The sequence below is a fragment of the Phoca vitulina genome, unplaced genomic scaffold (genome assembly GCF_004348235.1).
Source record: "Phoca vitulina isolate PV1807 unplaced genomic scaffold, GSC_HSeal_1.0 scaffold67, whole genome shotgun sequence".
Lineage (NCBI taxonomy): Eukaryota > Metazoa > Chordata > Mammalia > Carnivora > Phocidae > Phoca > Phoca vitulina.
In genome coordinates this window covers 12052497-12066592 of record NW_022589770.1, presented here as the reverse complement: position 1 = coordinate 12066592, position 14096 = coordinate 12052497, and the positions used below count along the sequence as shown (strand labels likewise).

Sequence of the window (14096 nt, the reverse complement as noted above, 5' to 3'; positions counted from 1 at the left end):
TGTTCTCTATTCCTCACCTGTCAGGTTTACTGCTCCATTTTAATGCAGCAAAAAAAGAAAAAGAAAGGCTAAATGTTAGTTGGCCAGTGGTAACAAGAGTCACTATGACAACCAAGATTTAAGAAACACCGCTCACAAGCAGGGACACATTAAATGACACACATTAGGAAATGACAGTGTATCAAAACTTTAAAGGCTTCTAATTATGAATTAAATGGAGGACATGAGGGTACATAACTAACTAAAGCATTTTTTCTGTGTATGTTAATGTCACATTCACTTTTATCCATCAACCTACATAATATTGCCACAATTATTTCCCAGAAAGTGTTTGATGGTAGAGATATACTATGTTTTTTACAATACATACAAGAAATTTGTTCATCTAAAACAAAATCTTCAGTTAAGAGGTATGTTATTCCTTTAATGATATAAAATATCTGCAAATTGCGTTGAACTGCACAAAAATGTGCACAATGGTATAATACACTATGAGGTAATAAAGTGGCAAAAATGATTTCTTCAAACTCCTTTTGACAAGTAAGGTTATCATAATCTTTTTTGCCAATAAAAGATCAAATACATTTTCAGTTTTGGAAAAAGTAATACTCATCGTTATAAGTCTACAGAGCATGACCCACCTATATTGCTGGGCTAATCCTGAAAGTCTTTTATTACCAGCCATTGATATGACAGATATGTTCATAGTCAAAGAGGTGCTGCTATCTGTGAACACATTTAGCTCATGTTCATGTGATAATATGTGGATTGTTTAGATAACTATGTTCTTTATGCAGAGAATAAAACTTGTACCTGAAAAATATTAATCTAAATAATTTTCATGGTGAGGTGAATAGCCAAGTATTTGGTGAGTTCTCAAATCCAAAATAGAGATACTGTCTGCCTTAATGCCAATGAAATACATACCTGAGTTGCTAAAGAATCTGGCTTTAAGATAATCCGGTCTATCTCCTTTCAAAAATACAAAACCCACATTCAAATTGTACGCACATACACACACAAAGTGAATAATGAAAGTGATATCAAACACACTGGTTAATTCTTTGTATTCTTAATTTTAAAATAATTTACCTAGTGCCCCAGGTTTTAAAAATCCTAAATATATGTTTCTAACTTGCTCATTTTTTAAAAAAAAAGTTATTTATTTATTTGACAGAGAGAGACAACGAGAGAGGGAACACAAGCAGGGGGAGCAGGAGAGGGAGAAGCAGGCTTCCCACGGAGCAGGGACCCCGATGGCGGGGCTCGATCCCAGGACCCTGAGATCATGACCCAAACCGAAGGCAGACACTTAGCGACTGAGCCACCCAGGCGCCACCCTTTTTTTTTTTTTTTTTTTTAAGTAGGCTTCATGCCCAGCATAGAGCCCAACACGGAGCTTGAACTCATGACCATGAGATTGAAACGAGCTCAGATTAAGTTGGATGTTTAACCGACTGAGCCATCTAAGCACCACTAGCTTGCTCATTTCTAATCAAGGAGATCTTTAGTGAGTCAGTTGTAGGAGAATCTATTTCTTTGGATGGAAGAGAACTACTTAGTGAATTATCAGTTTTGTATATTAAAAGGTTGAGTATTCTTATTGAACAAATGCATAGTTAGTGTGTGATTCACTCCTTCCACTAAAATGTCAGACCCACCACACACATGGGTATATATTTGGGGCAAGTATCTAATTTTGAAGGCTATGGGAACTTGTAAATTTAAATTATAGGCTAAAGGTTTTATTACAGCTCTTGCCAGTCAACACAAAGGTGATATTGTATGATGGAGTAAACAAGTGGAGGGGATTGAGTTTGGAGTTTGTTAATACTATTCAATTGGTATAAATTTGATTACTCAATATCCCTCTGTGCCATGCAGTCTACTAGGCATAAGGGATAACAGTGAGGAAATGACAGAGTCCTTGATACACAGTTTAGTGGGGGCAAGAAAGACAAGGATATGAGCAAGTCCAGGAATGTTCTGTGACATTGATAAACAGAAAGTGCTTTGAAGAGTATAGATGAGGGAACACCCTTAGGGCAGCCTGAACTGGTAGAGAGAACAGGGTAAGAGGAAGGCACCCAGAAAGGCTTTTTGTTTAGTAGGTGGCATCATAGATTACTTCTAAGGGATGTTTCAGAGTTAGCCAGGCCAAGAAAAGAGGCTGGGGAGTCAGAGGAAAGGCATTTCAGGTATATGGAATGATCTACTCAAAGGCCAGAAGGCAGAATCAATCAGCATTGTCCAGTGTAGTTGGGCATGGCAACATACTTCTCCGTAGCATCTCAAAATATCCTGATCTGTATTTCTTTCTTTGATGACATCTTGAAAATATATGTAAAGTTGATACAAAAAGAGAAGACTAATGAGGCACAGTCCACAGAGAGTGGCTAATGTTGGAATGAGGGGAAAAGCTTAAAAAGCTGAAGTTTGTGTTTAGTCCCATCTATGCCATAGCTTTCATACATGAACATCTGCAGGTGGGGATGGGAATTATTTACTCTATCCACAACACCTATTTAGGTTAGACTATTACTAATTAAGGATGTTAATTTTGTTTAGATAGTGTTTAGATCCTTCCAACCTCCTAATCCTTATTTTCTTTTCTTCCACAGTACATAATAAATATTTCTCATCCATCTTGAAATGCTTTTCCATTTAGTCAGGCTAACATTTTATTTTCAAATATCTTCTATATAAATAATTCCCAGACCATTCTAGAACTAATGACTAAAAAGCCTTACACATAGAACAAGTGTACAATGTAGATGGGTATCTAAGTGTTCATTTGCTTTATGGATTATTTTATTTTATTTTTTTGGGGGGTTGGATGGATGAAGAACAACCTGGAGTCATATTTAAAAAACATACACACACTGGAGGCAGAAATGTTATAGGAATAATTCTATTACTTGGGTTTTTATGTTGTCAGATTATAGAACATTATTATTAAAAAGGTTCAATTATCTAGTCTACCCACTTACTTTATAAATGAGGAAACTGAAGCCCAGAGTGTTAGCATGACTTTCTACCCCAATTAGCTACCTAGTCACAGAGCTAAGACTCAGTTTCCCTGATTCCTGATTTTCTGATTAGTGTTTTTCTAATCCTTGCTACCACCCAATCTCTGTAATTTACATTTTGAAAGCTTGTATATATCACATATAGAGAACAAAATTAAAAAAATCATAGGGCAAGATAATTCATCACACTAAAGACCTACCAATTATATTTTAATTTTCTTATGGTTCAGCAGGTATTTTAGGGGCCTTACAAAGCCTCAGTTGATGCTGTTTTGACACTGATTATCAATGTATTATAGGTTTACAAATTACTAGATTAAAACTAAAGTCAAAAGATATAATGCCAGATAAAAGAGTGCACTAGTTCCACATCAATATACTTAATAGGAATAAGTCTCAGTCTCTTCACACAGATCTATAAAATATGCTTCTTTATATGAACAAACCATCCATAGCTCTAGACCTACTCCTGAGGCAAGTAGTTTTGTAAGCAGGTGTGTGTGATAAGTGGGATTATCAAGATAATGTGAGTTAATAATATTTAATAATAATAATGATAATAATGATATATTCAATTCTGATTCATACCAATTACCTATGTATAAACTGAGAGGCACCTAAAAAGAGGGATGAAGTATTTATTATATAATTAACTTTGCTCAGAATCTAAGCTATAAAAGCCACTATTCATTGCCTACAGAAGATTTCCTCTTGAACTGCCTCATGATAATCAAGAAGGACATTGTTGGGTCTACTTGAATTTCAAGTCAGGAATGTTCTTTACTGCTGAAGCAAGCATTTCTATTTCAGAAATGCTTCATGGGCCTTCAGATGGTTGGCTAAATATACTTAGCATTCGAGGATGTCTGCATTTCCCAACAATTGCATTAGACGATGCTTACATATGCACACACTAAAATGCAACTCTATTTTAACAGAGGCATAAAATCTTTAAATGTGATGCCTCTTTTTGCAGGATTAGAAAAGAATATATAACCGAGTTGAATTTTTCCTCAAGCACATGCACATGAGGCAAGAAACACTTAATTATAAATCTTTAAAAAATTATCAAGGTTATAATCCTATTTCTTCACATTTACATAACTCACAAATGCCATGCACATCTCTGTTAAGTGACATGACTTAATGATAGCCAGATATGACTTAATGGTAGCCAGATATAGCCTAATGAAACAAAACAAAAAAATACAGCAAGCATTTTGTTCATTTTGAATAATCACAAAATGTCATGTGCCATGGTCTAGAAATGCAACCATCAGCAATCACTTTCTGATCTGACTTCCACAGTAGGATTTGGCCACCTAAATAAGTATCACCAAAAACAATGATAATTCTACTTTCAGTCTTTTATTATTATATTCTCTTCTGGTCATAAGTGTAGCACATGAACAGCACAGAGCACCAGTTCCTGCTTGGACCCACTCAGGATTTGTTATTGTTCTGGGGCATATGTGGGCACCTTGTGCTTCCTGTCCTTACTCTTTACATAAGGGAGAGGCAACAAAATACACACTGATAAACTATGGATTAGGATGGGGAGATTGAAACCATCATCTAAGAGAGAGTTTGGCCTTCAATTACTTGCTTTTTCAGCCATCTTATAGTATGGATAACTGAGTAATGGCAGTGATCAGGAAAAAAAAAAAATGATGGATATTTCTTTCCTTCTTAAGGCTAAAATAGGATAGGCAATTTAATGGGTTATGGTTACGAACTTCTTTCTTTAATTTGTCTTTTCTTTTCAACCCTCTCTTTACACTGAAATAAAATGGAATACAGCCTGTTAAGAGAAAGTTTTGCAAAGGACAAGTGTCTTAAAGGATATTTTTTTTAAGTTGAGAAGCGGTTATAAAAATAAACAAATAAATAAATAAAAGACTATTCTAGGAATATAAGAAGAACATGCTTAACAAAAGAATACAGGTAGAAATAATTAATATAAGCCCAGTGAAGAGAGCTAGATAAATAGGAAAGAGAGCTAATGGAAATAAGATTATCAGATTAAGCATGTGAGCAAGAATCAAAATGAAGACATTCTCATCTGATTTTGAAAGTCAAGGTTATGGAGGGGAGGCTATTTCATAGTAGTGGGAAGATATCATCTTCACAGTAGCATTCTGAAAGATGACATACTACAAAGAAAAATGGGAACATAGATTCAAGTTTCATAAAAATAAAATTTGGATTGGAAGAAAAGAAAAAATGACATAAAGGGAGATAATTCAGAATTTAGTCATTCTACATGTTTAAGAGAATGTATTATATATGTTAATTTTTATAATTTTACATATTTTAATATTATATATTTTTTTAAGTCAGAAAGGAGTTATGGAAAGAATTACTAATGTACTCTTTCCAACTGACTGGGACTAGGGGAAAAATCTAGCTTACTATAAATGAGGCAGAAATGTAATTGAAAAGGGGTGGAAGATCAGAAAACATGGGGTAGATGTGGATTATTTGCATCCTAATTGTAGTCAAAGACACCAAGTCGGATCAAAACCTGAGAGTATAAAGGCCAAGTTTGTGGTTTTAGTTTTTTAAAGGAAAATGGTACCTTATATCCCCTTCTTGGACACAAATAGAATTCACTATAGAATAAAGGTTATAGAAAGAAAGAAAAAAATTCATTCTCTTCCACATTTTTCCTTCCTTTATCTTCAAACTTTAGCTACTTTCACTGTTTTGAGAAATAGCTACAGGAAAAAAATCTTAGCTCATGCACTCATTAGACATATGGAATGGGTACAAATGTGCAAATTTGTAATAGTATTTCTAAAACCATGCTGACACTGAGCAATTAATCATCTAAAGCAATCAGATGCAAGCTTGGAATTATCTGCTTGTGAATGTACTCATGTCTTGCAAAGTGCCATGCAAAGTGCTCCGAATGCTTAAAGTAGCTCATAAGACCAAGGCTAGGATCCATGAATGCTGGGCAAGAAAGTCCATACCACACCTGAATGGGATTGGAAACAGCACAATCTTTACATTTCATTCTAATCTAATGGAAACATCTTCCAATGATTATGGGGGCTACACTGAAGTATTTCATTAATAGTAACCACATAATGACCATAGAAGGATTACCAAGATTGCATTAGAGATATTAGGCAAACCTACCTTTTATAAAGAAGGATAGCTATGACAATGCAGATGATAAAGACCACTGCAAGGACAGGACCTACAACCCAGATCAAGCCTTCTTCTTCATCTGTGATGGGCTGTGGATCCAGATCCATTGATACAACGGGATCGGAGTAGGGACTGGTTGCATACATCTTCTGAGGAAAAACAGAGTCTGTGTTACTTATAAACTAATGACTTTCTAGTGTGTGTCCATAGCATTAGAAGGAGCAAAACTTCTGAACTTAGTGGATGCGATGTTAAGTGTATGAAACAATGTCAGTGAAAAAGGAGAGGAGGGAAAGGGATGAGAAAAGAGGTGGGAGAAAAGGGAGGAAGGAGGAAAAAGTAAAGGGATCTTGCAATGGAAATTTCCTTGTAGAGTGAAATATTTTCTAATCAAATCATTTTTGATGGTATAAGTTACTCTGTAGACACATTTTCATTGGGATCTATATATGACATATTAAATGATCTTACGAAGTATAAAGTAAAACAGTTAACCATTTACAAAATGTTCAAAGAGCATTTACACTGTGCCAAGGTGTTATGTGTTGTGTGAAAATCAACAGAAATATGATAGTTCCAGCCCTAAAGACATTATTAGCCAGTTAAGGAGATCAAATTTAAAAAGTAAACATTTATAGGGAAAAATGGGAGGGGGAAATGGAGACATGTAGGTCAAAGGGTACAAACTTTCAGTTATAAGAAGTTCTGAGGATCTAATGTACTGCATGGTGACTATGGTCAATAATACAGCATTATATACTTGGAAGTTGCTGAGAGTAGATCTTAAGTATATTTCAGCACACACACATACACACACACGAAGAGTTAACTATGTGGGCAGACGGATATGCTGCTTATCCTGATCTTGATAACCATTCCATAATGTATATTGTACAACAAATCATCATGCTGTACACTTTAAATATATAATTATATTTGTTAACTTTCCCTTAATGAAGTTGGGAAAAATATTTAGTTACTTGGTGAAGGAATGGACTGAATACTATAAATTTTATTTTTATAATATCCTATGTCTCATTTCAGACTCTCTTAGCACAGTATTGTCTTGACTTTGCTGCCTCTCCCCCCCCAGCTCCGCCCCTGGTGTAAGGTCCTAGCTTTTCTTTTTCTAATAGAGACAAATTCACACCTATGGGCTGCCCCACCTGTCCTGCCACTATCTTCTCATCTCTTCTCACTCCAGCTCTACCACTGATTCTGTTTTCTCATTTGCTAAATAGAATTGTCATTATTCAGTCCCTTCCAGACATCTTTTCCAGATTTGCCATAGTTGATTGAGCCTTCTTGAAAACTCCTCCACTGATTCTCCTACTTCTATACTCAACTGGTCCCATTCTAATCTTGCCAACTGATCATGACCACCTCTGAATCCATCCTGTGCCAGCATTCTTAAGTTTTATTTTCTGCTAGTCATTTTCTCCCTTCTCTGGCAAGGGCATCCTTACCTTTAACTACCAACTTCTATGCAGATTACTTCCTGATTAATGTTTCTAAAGTCAGAAACTCTGCTAACTCCCAGACTTTCATTTCCAATTATTGCTAGAGATTCCTACATCTATCTGCAAGTTAAGAATTGCATGTGTTATTTCCCTGCTTGCTAGATATACCCTCCTTCCAACTTGCTAATTTTTCTCATCTTCTCAATACCTAGGAATGAAAAACTACTGATTTTATTTTGCCAATGACCCTCAGGTTGATCTACTCTCTTTCCAGTTTCATGGGTACCACTTTTCTTCAGGACCTCATTCATGCCCACCCAAAGCATACCAAGAATTTCTTTCTTCCTCTAACAGTCTCTAGGGCTGCTAGAGTTATTATCCTAAACTATAGCTGTAAAACCTTCAGGAGGCTCTCTGGTGATTCCTAAATAAACCCTAGATGTCCTAGCAGGGATCTTAAGGGCCTCCGTGATTTTGTTTTAAACTTCTGTATCACACACAACATTTTCCATCATAGTGAGCTTCTTGCTACTACTCCCTAAATGCCCTATTCTCTCTCTTTAACCCTCTCACAAGTTCCACAACATTTAGCTCCTGTAATCTAACTGATCTCCAAGGCCCCGCTTAAATATTGCCTCCAGTGAAGCTACCACTCCTTAACTGGAAATAATCAATCATTTCACAAAATATAGGTAAAAACAACTTTTAAAATTTCAGGTAGTTCTTTATTCCTTTTTTAATGGTATTCATCCAGCTCTATTTTCCTTTTTTTATTTGTGCATGTACCTTATTTTCTTTAATGAAACTATGAACTCCAGGAAGGTAGGGATTTATATACCGCTTGTGTTTGTACACTCAAAGCAGCTAGCACAGAGCTTTGCACTTAATGAGTTCCCAGCAAATCTTCGTCAAATAAAATAAATTGTTCATCTTTTCAAATGGCTGATTTTATCAAGACATGAGAGCGTATTCTCATCTCTCCATGATTAGGAAGTATATCTAATTTTTTCATCTGCATTTAAAGAATTAATTTAGGGCATATATTCTGAATTTAAGTGCAGCAAGCTTAGTGGTCAATCTGGAAGGCCTATGCCCCACTAAATGTTTGTATTCTATTCTTTCCCACTTTCCCCATAGTACTTAGGAGAGACTGACTACATTTCCAGATTTTCGAATGTGTCAAAAGATAAAAAGTCAGTACATTTCCAACCTTCTCAGAAGCAGCTAAAAAAAAAAGAAAAAGACATGTACAGTGTAAGGACTTGGCAAAGACACTAAATATCCAAGAAACATGATTCTTTATATAAGTATAATTGTTTGTTTTGGTTTATACTTTCCCCTTTCTATCTTGTAGGTCACACTCAACTGTTTGGCAGACAAAAATAAACAAAACTCTGTGATTTGAAATTCTTTACCAACGACCTTTGAGATAATCATCTTGGTCAGCCAAGATACAAATCTAGGCAGAGGTTTTCCCAAAGCACACAGATTTCCAACCCAAATCAGGAAATAGAGACGTAAGAAACTGAAAAGAAAACAAAACCATAAAGTGATACCAGCCTCGTGAAAATAAAACTTGTTCAACGTGTGGGGGTAATAGCCTTTGGTTGTTCTAAACCAGCCCTCTGATACTCTTAACATGAAGTAATAATGGACTAGGGAAAGCTCACGTTTTGAGGGGTGGGTCTTTTCTCTATGAAAATTATTAGCCTACCCTGGGAGTGGTTAGGTGCTTAACAACAATTATTCACAAAAATTTGAGGCTTACAAAATGACAGTATCACTGCCAACATTATATTCATTGGATACAAGTCTTTTCTATAAAGTAGATGCTGGCCTGAAAACATATACAACACATAAAGAGCATTGTTGGGAAAGATGATGGAGAAAAGGGACAATTCAGATAATTTATTTGGAAAAAGTCCTAATTACATAATTAATGAAACAGTGAAATGACATACTAAGGGCTGGTGTAGACTCTTCATCATTGGTAATGCATTTAAACACTAGAAACATCTGGGAGAAATCAAACCAGAGTCTCTGACAGCGGTGTCATCAGCCTGCGTGGTCTGCGGAGGCTGCTCTTTGCTGAATTCTCTGATCTACCTCAATGGTCTGAACGTGCTTTCTGAAACATCTTAAAGCTATGTAAGGAAAATTACTTCAAATATCTAAAAGTCATTAAAAACAAGAAAGAAAAAGATGATTTCTAACATTCTATTCCCTTGATGTTCTGCCTTAAAACCTTCAACTAAAAAGAGAAAGCATATCCATGCATTAAAATTCCAGGGAGCCCATCACTTTGTTTTCAAATGACATTCTGCGCACAAAGGTAAACCAGGCAGAAAGGCTGCCTTTGTGTTTTGATTTTCCACAGGGGAATTCCTTCAGTCATTTGAAGAGAAGCCCCACTATATGTGCTAACACCCGAGGTGAAGAAATCTTTGAGACATCTTGGGCTTCCTCTATAAGGGAAGTGACTGGCTCAACTGAGCTGCCACGCCTGTCAGTTTTAGGCCCCTATTAGAAAGATACAGTTAGAATATGTATATTAAATGTTAATGTGAACTGCCACTTCAAAATCCACCCCCCCTTCACAGCTACAATTTCTCTTCCTCTCTCTCTCTCTCCTTTTTTAACATTCACAGCAACTGAAGCATAAAACGACATAAGAGCAAGATGAATTACATAAAAGAAGACAACTCATTATTTAGAATACCTTAGGAATTCTCTGTTTTATTGAATTATTTTCTAACATTCTTGGCTTTTCACTGATAAAGTCATTGGTAAATTGCTATAATTAAAGAAGGTGGCTGTGCTTGCCTTGTTCCTAGACAGACCTTCCCTACGAATCTGGGTAGAGATTGTGGGCTCACTGGCAGTTGCAGGAGAATAAAACACAATCACCCTCAATCAGTATTTTTGAATACCTGGAAATACCCTATGTTTAATTGCAGAACTTGATAGTTTCTATTGTAATCAAATAAACTTCTCTGAGAACAGTCATTTTTAAGGGTTGACGAAGGCGCTTTTGAGCAGTGATGGGTATCACCGTCCTTTCCAGATGTGTCACATTGATGGTTCCAAGAACCATGTCTTATCAGTTCAGCACTTCATAAGCCAAAAAGCCCACCTGAATTCCATGTCATTAGGGACACAGCCTTGTTTATAATGAAATCTCAGGCAGATTACTCAGCAGTGTTTAAAGAGTAGGCAGCCTGTTGCTCCACTTAAGTTAATGATAGCTCATGAGAAATAATTAGGATGGATATATCTACATATCCCCCAAATAGACCTATTCTGGTGAAAATATGTAAGAATACCAAAGGAAAGAGATGCCAGCACAATTAACTTACAGACTCTGCATGTTCCATCACTGCTAACACAAAGAAGACATATTCTTGACCGCTTTGGAGTTGCTTGTTTGTAAATCCACCATAATGTTTGTCATCCCCCAGGGTGAACTCAGTGGGAAGGACATCAAAGTGAGCAGCAATATATGGCTTTAATTCAACTTCTCTCCCATATCGGATGCTTCTGCGTTTCCTAGATATCTCTTTAAGCAGCTTAAGGAAAAACGTGGGAAACAGAAAAAGAAATGTAAACAACAATAACCCAACTTAATGACTATTTAATGGGAGAAATTAATTCAGGACTGGGAACAACTCAACTACAATTTGTCCATATTTCATGTACCATGTCAGCATCACTAAATCTCAGTTCTATCTTTCAAATGCTTGTCTTGCTATTAAAGTAAGGTGTTAGACTGCTCTTGCAAGACCCGGGCAATAAACACAGGACAATTAGACCCTTCCTTCGCTGGTAGCTCATATCACTGTTTACCCTAATGAAATCTTCTCAAAGGGCAAGAGTACATTATAACCTAAGTAAAAAAAAGTCAGCTTCATTCACAAAAGCCTGTCACGCAGGCTTTATTATTGTTATTTATTAAACAAATAGTAACCTCAAATAAAGCCATCAATTATGATCAACTTTCGGCGAGGTTAGTACCATTTTAGATGGTTTTTAGTAGTGAGATCATTTATACAATACAAATACCCTCAAATCAGCAGAAATAGAATCCAATGACCAAGTTTTAATTGAAACTTATATTATATAGACATTGTCACTCATTTAACAATTTATGGCTTGACTTGGTTTCTTGGCTCCTTAAATAGCCTTTTGGTTATTCCTCACATTTATCACGACATCAACTTTTCTGGAGCTGATAGTTCCCTGGAGAGGTTGAATTATCTTCTTAGGTGAAACAGACAGGGTAGATAAACATTAAGTTTAATATTACCCTGAAGAAAACAAACACACACATGTACACAAAAATCCTTCACGCATCTCTGAAAGAAAAAGGTAGAACTTATGTTTCAATATTCCTGTTTTGCCTTCACCTTTTTCATTAGAAAGTCACATTAATGATATTTTATGACAAATGATTTCAAAATAATGTTGAAGTTAGCTTTGTCTTCTCCCCTTAAATATATTGGTATTTGATAGGGCATAACCAAGGGAAAAAGTTTGTAGCAGTCTGTGATGTCTTTTTTTTTTTTCTGGAATGAAACTTGTCTTCAACTCAATAAATAAAATTAAGGTACTAATGGAAACATTATGGTGAAATTATTTGCTACTCTTGTTATATAAGTGGAAATGATAGATCAAAAACCAAGTAGTAGTAAGTCAAACTCTCACTCTTTGCAGATGATATGATACTTTATGTGGAAAATCCCAAAGACTCCACCCCAAAACTGCTAGAACTCATACAGGAATTCAGTCAAGTGGCAGGATATAAAATCAATGCACAGAAGTCAGTGGCATTCCTATACACCAACAACAAGTCAGAAGAAAGAGAAATTAAGGAGTCGATCCCATTTACAATTGCACCCAAAACCATAAGATACCTAGGAATAAATCTAACCAAAGAGGCAAAGGATCTGTACTCAGAAAACTATAAAATACTCATGAAAGAAATTGAGGAAGACACAAAGAAATGGAAAAACGTTCCATGCTCATGGATTGGAAGAACAAATATTGTGAAGATGTCAATCCTACCTAGAGCAATCTACACATTCAATGCAATCCCCATCAAAATACCATCCACTTTCTTCAAAGAAATGGAACAAATAATCCTAAAATTTGTATGGAACCAGAAAAGACCCCGCATAGCCAGAGGAATGTTGAAAAAGAAAAGCAAAGCTGGCGGCATCACAATTCCAGACTTCCAGCTCTACTACAAAGCTGTCATCATCAAGACAGTATGGTACTGGCACAAAAACAGACACATAGATCAATGGAACAGAATAGAGAGCCCAGAAATGGACCCTCAACTCTATGGTGAACTAATCTTCGACAAAGCAGGAAAGAATGTCCAATGGAAAAAAGACAGTCTCTTCAACAAATGGTGTTGGGAAAATTGGACAGCCACATGCAGAAGAATGAAACTGGACCATTTCCTTACACCACACACAAAAATAGACTCCAAATGGTTGAAAGACCTCAATGTGAGACAGGAGTCCATCAAAATCCTAAAGGAGAACACAGGCAGCAACCTCTTCGACCTCAGCCGCAGCAACTTCTTCCTAGAAACATCGCCAAAGGCAAGGGAAGCAAGGGCAAAAATGAACTATTGGGACTTCATCAAGATAAAAAGCTTTTGCAAAGCAAAGGAAACAGTCAACAAAACCAAAAGACAACTGACAGAATGGGAGAAGATATTTGCAAATGACATATCAGATAAAGGGCTAGTATCCAAAATCTATAAAGAACTCATCAAACTCAACACCAAAAGAACAAAGAATCCAATCAAGAAATGGGCAGAAGACATGAACAGACATTTCTCCAAAGAAGACATCCAAATGGCCAACAGACACATGAAAAAGTGTTCAATATCGCTCGGCATCAGGGAAATCCAAATCAAAACCTCAATGAGATACCACCTCACACCAGTCAGAATGGCTAAAATTAACAAGTCAGGAAATGACAGATGTTGGCGGGGATGCGGAGAAAGGGGAACCCTCCTACACTGTTGGTGGGAATGCAAGCTGGTGCAGCCACTCTGGAAAACAGTATGGAGGTTCCTCAAAAAGTTGAAAATAGAGCTACCATATGATCCAGCAATTGCACTACTGGGTATTTACCCCAAAGATACAAAAGTAGGGACCCGAAAGGCTACGTGCACCCCGATGTTTATAGCAGCAATGTCCACAATAGCCAAACTGTGGAAAGAGCCAAGATGTCCATCAACAGATGAATGGATAAAGAAGATGTGGTATATATATACAATGGAATATTATGCAGCCATCAAAAGTAATGAGATCTTGCCATTTGCAACGACGTGGAAGGAACTGGAGGGTATTATGCTGAGCAAAATAAGTCAAACAGAGAAAGACATGTATCATATGACCTCACTGATATGAGGAATTCTTAATCTCAGGAAACAAAC

At 36.3% G+C, this 14096-nt stretch overlaps 1 protein-coding gene across 50 annotated transcripts in view; it reads right to left on the bottom strand.

Annotated features, from left to right (window-relative positions):
• Positions 1–14096, bottom strand: part of PTPRD (protein tyrosine phosphatase receptor type D) — a 2332398-nt gene that overhangs the window by 123223 nt on the left and 2195079 nt on the right. For 30 of the 50 annotated variants that reach the window (XM_032392357.1, XM_032392358.1, XM_032392356.1 and 27 more), the window contains 3 exons: positions 11002–11211; positions 6174–6334; positions 18–32 (listed from right to left, as the gene is read on the bottom strand). In XM_032392357.1, the coding sequence (XP_032248248.1) occupies positions 18–32; positions 6174–6334; positions 11002–11211 (386 nt within the window). The remainder of the gene's footprint in view (positions 1–17; positions 33–6173; positions 6335–11001; positions 11212–14096) is intronic. The other 20 variants (XM_032392375.1, XM_032392384.1, XM_032392385.1 and 17 more) reach the window with 4 other exon arrangements.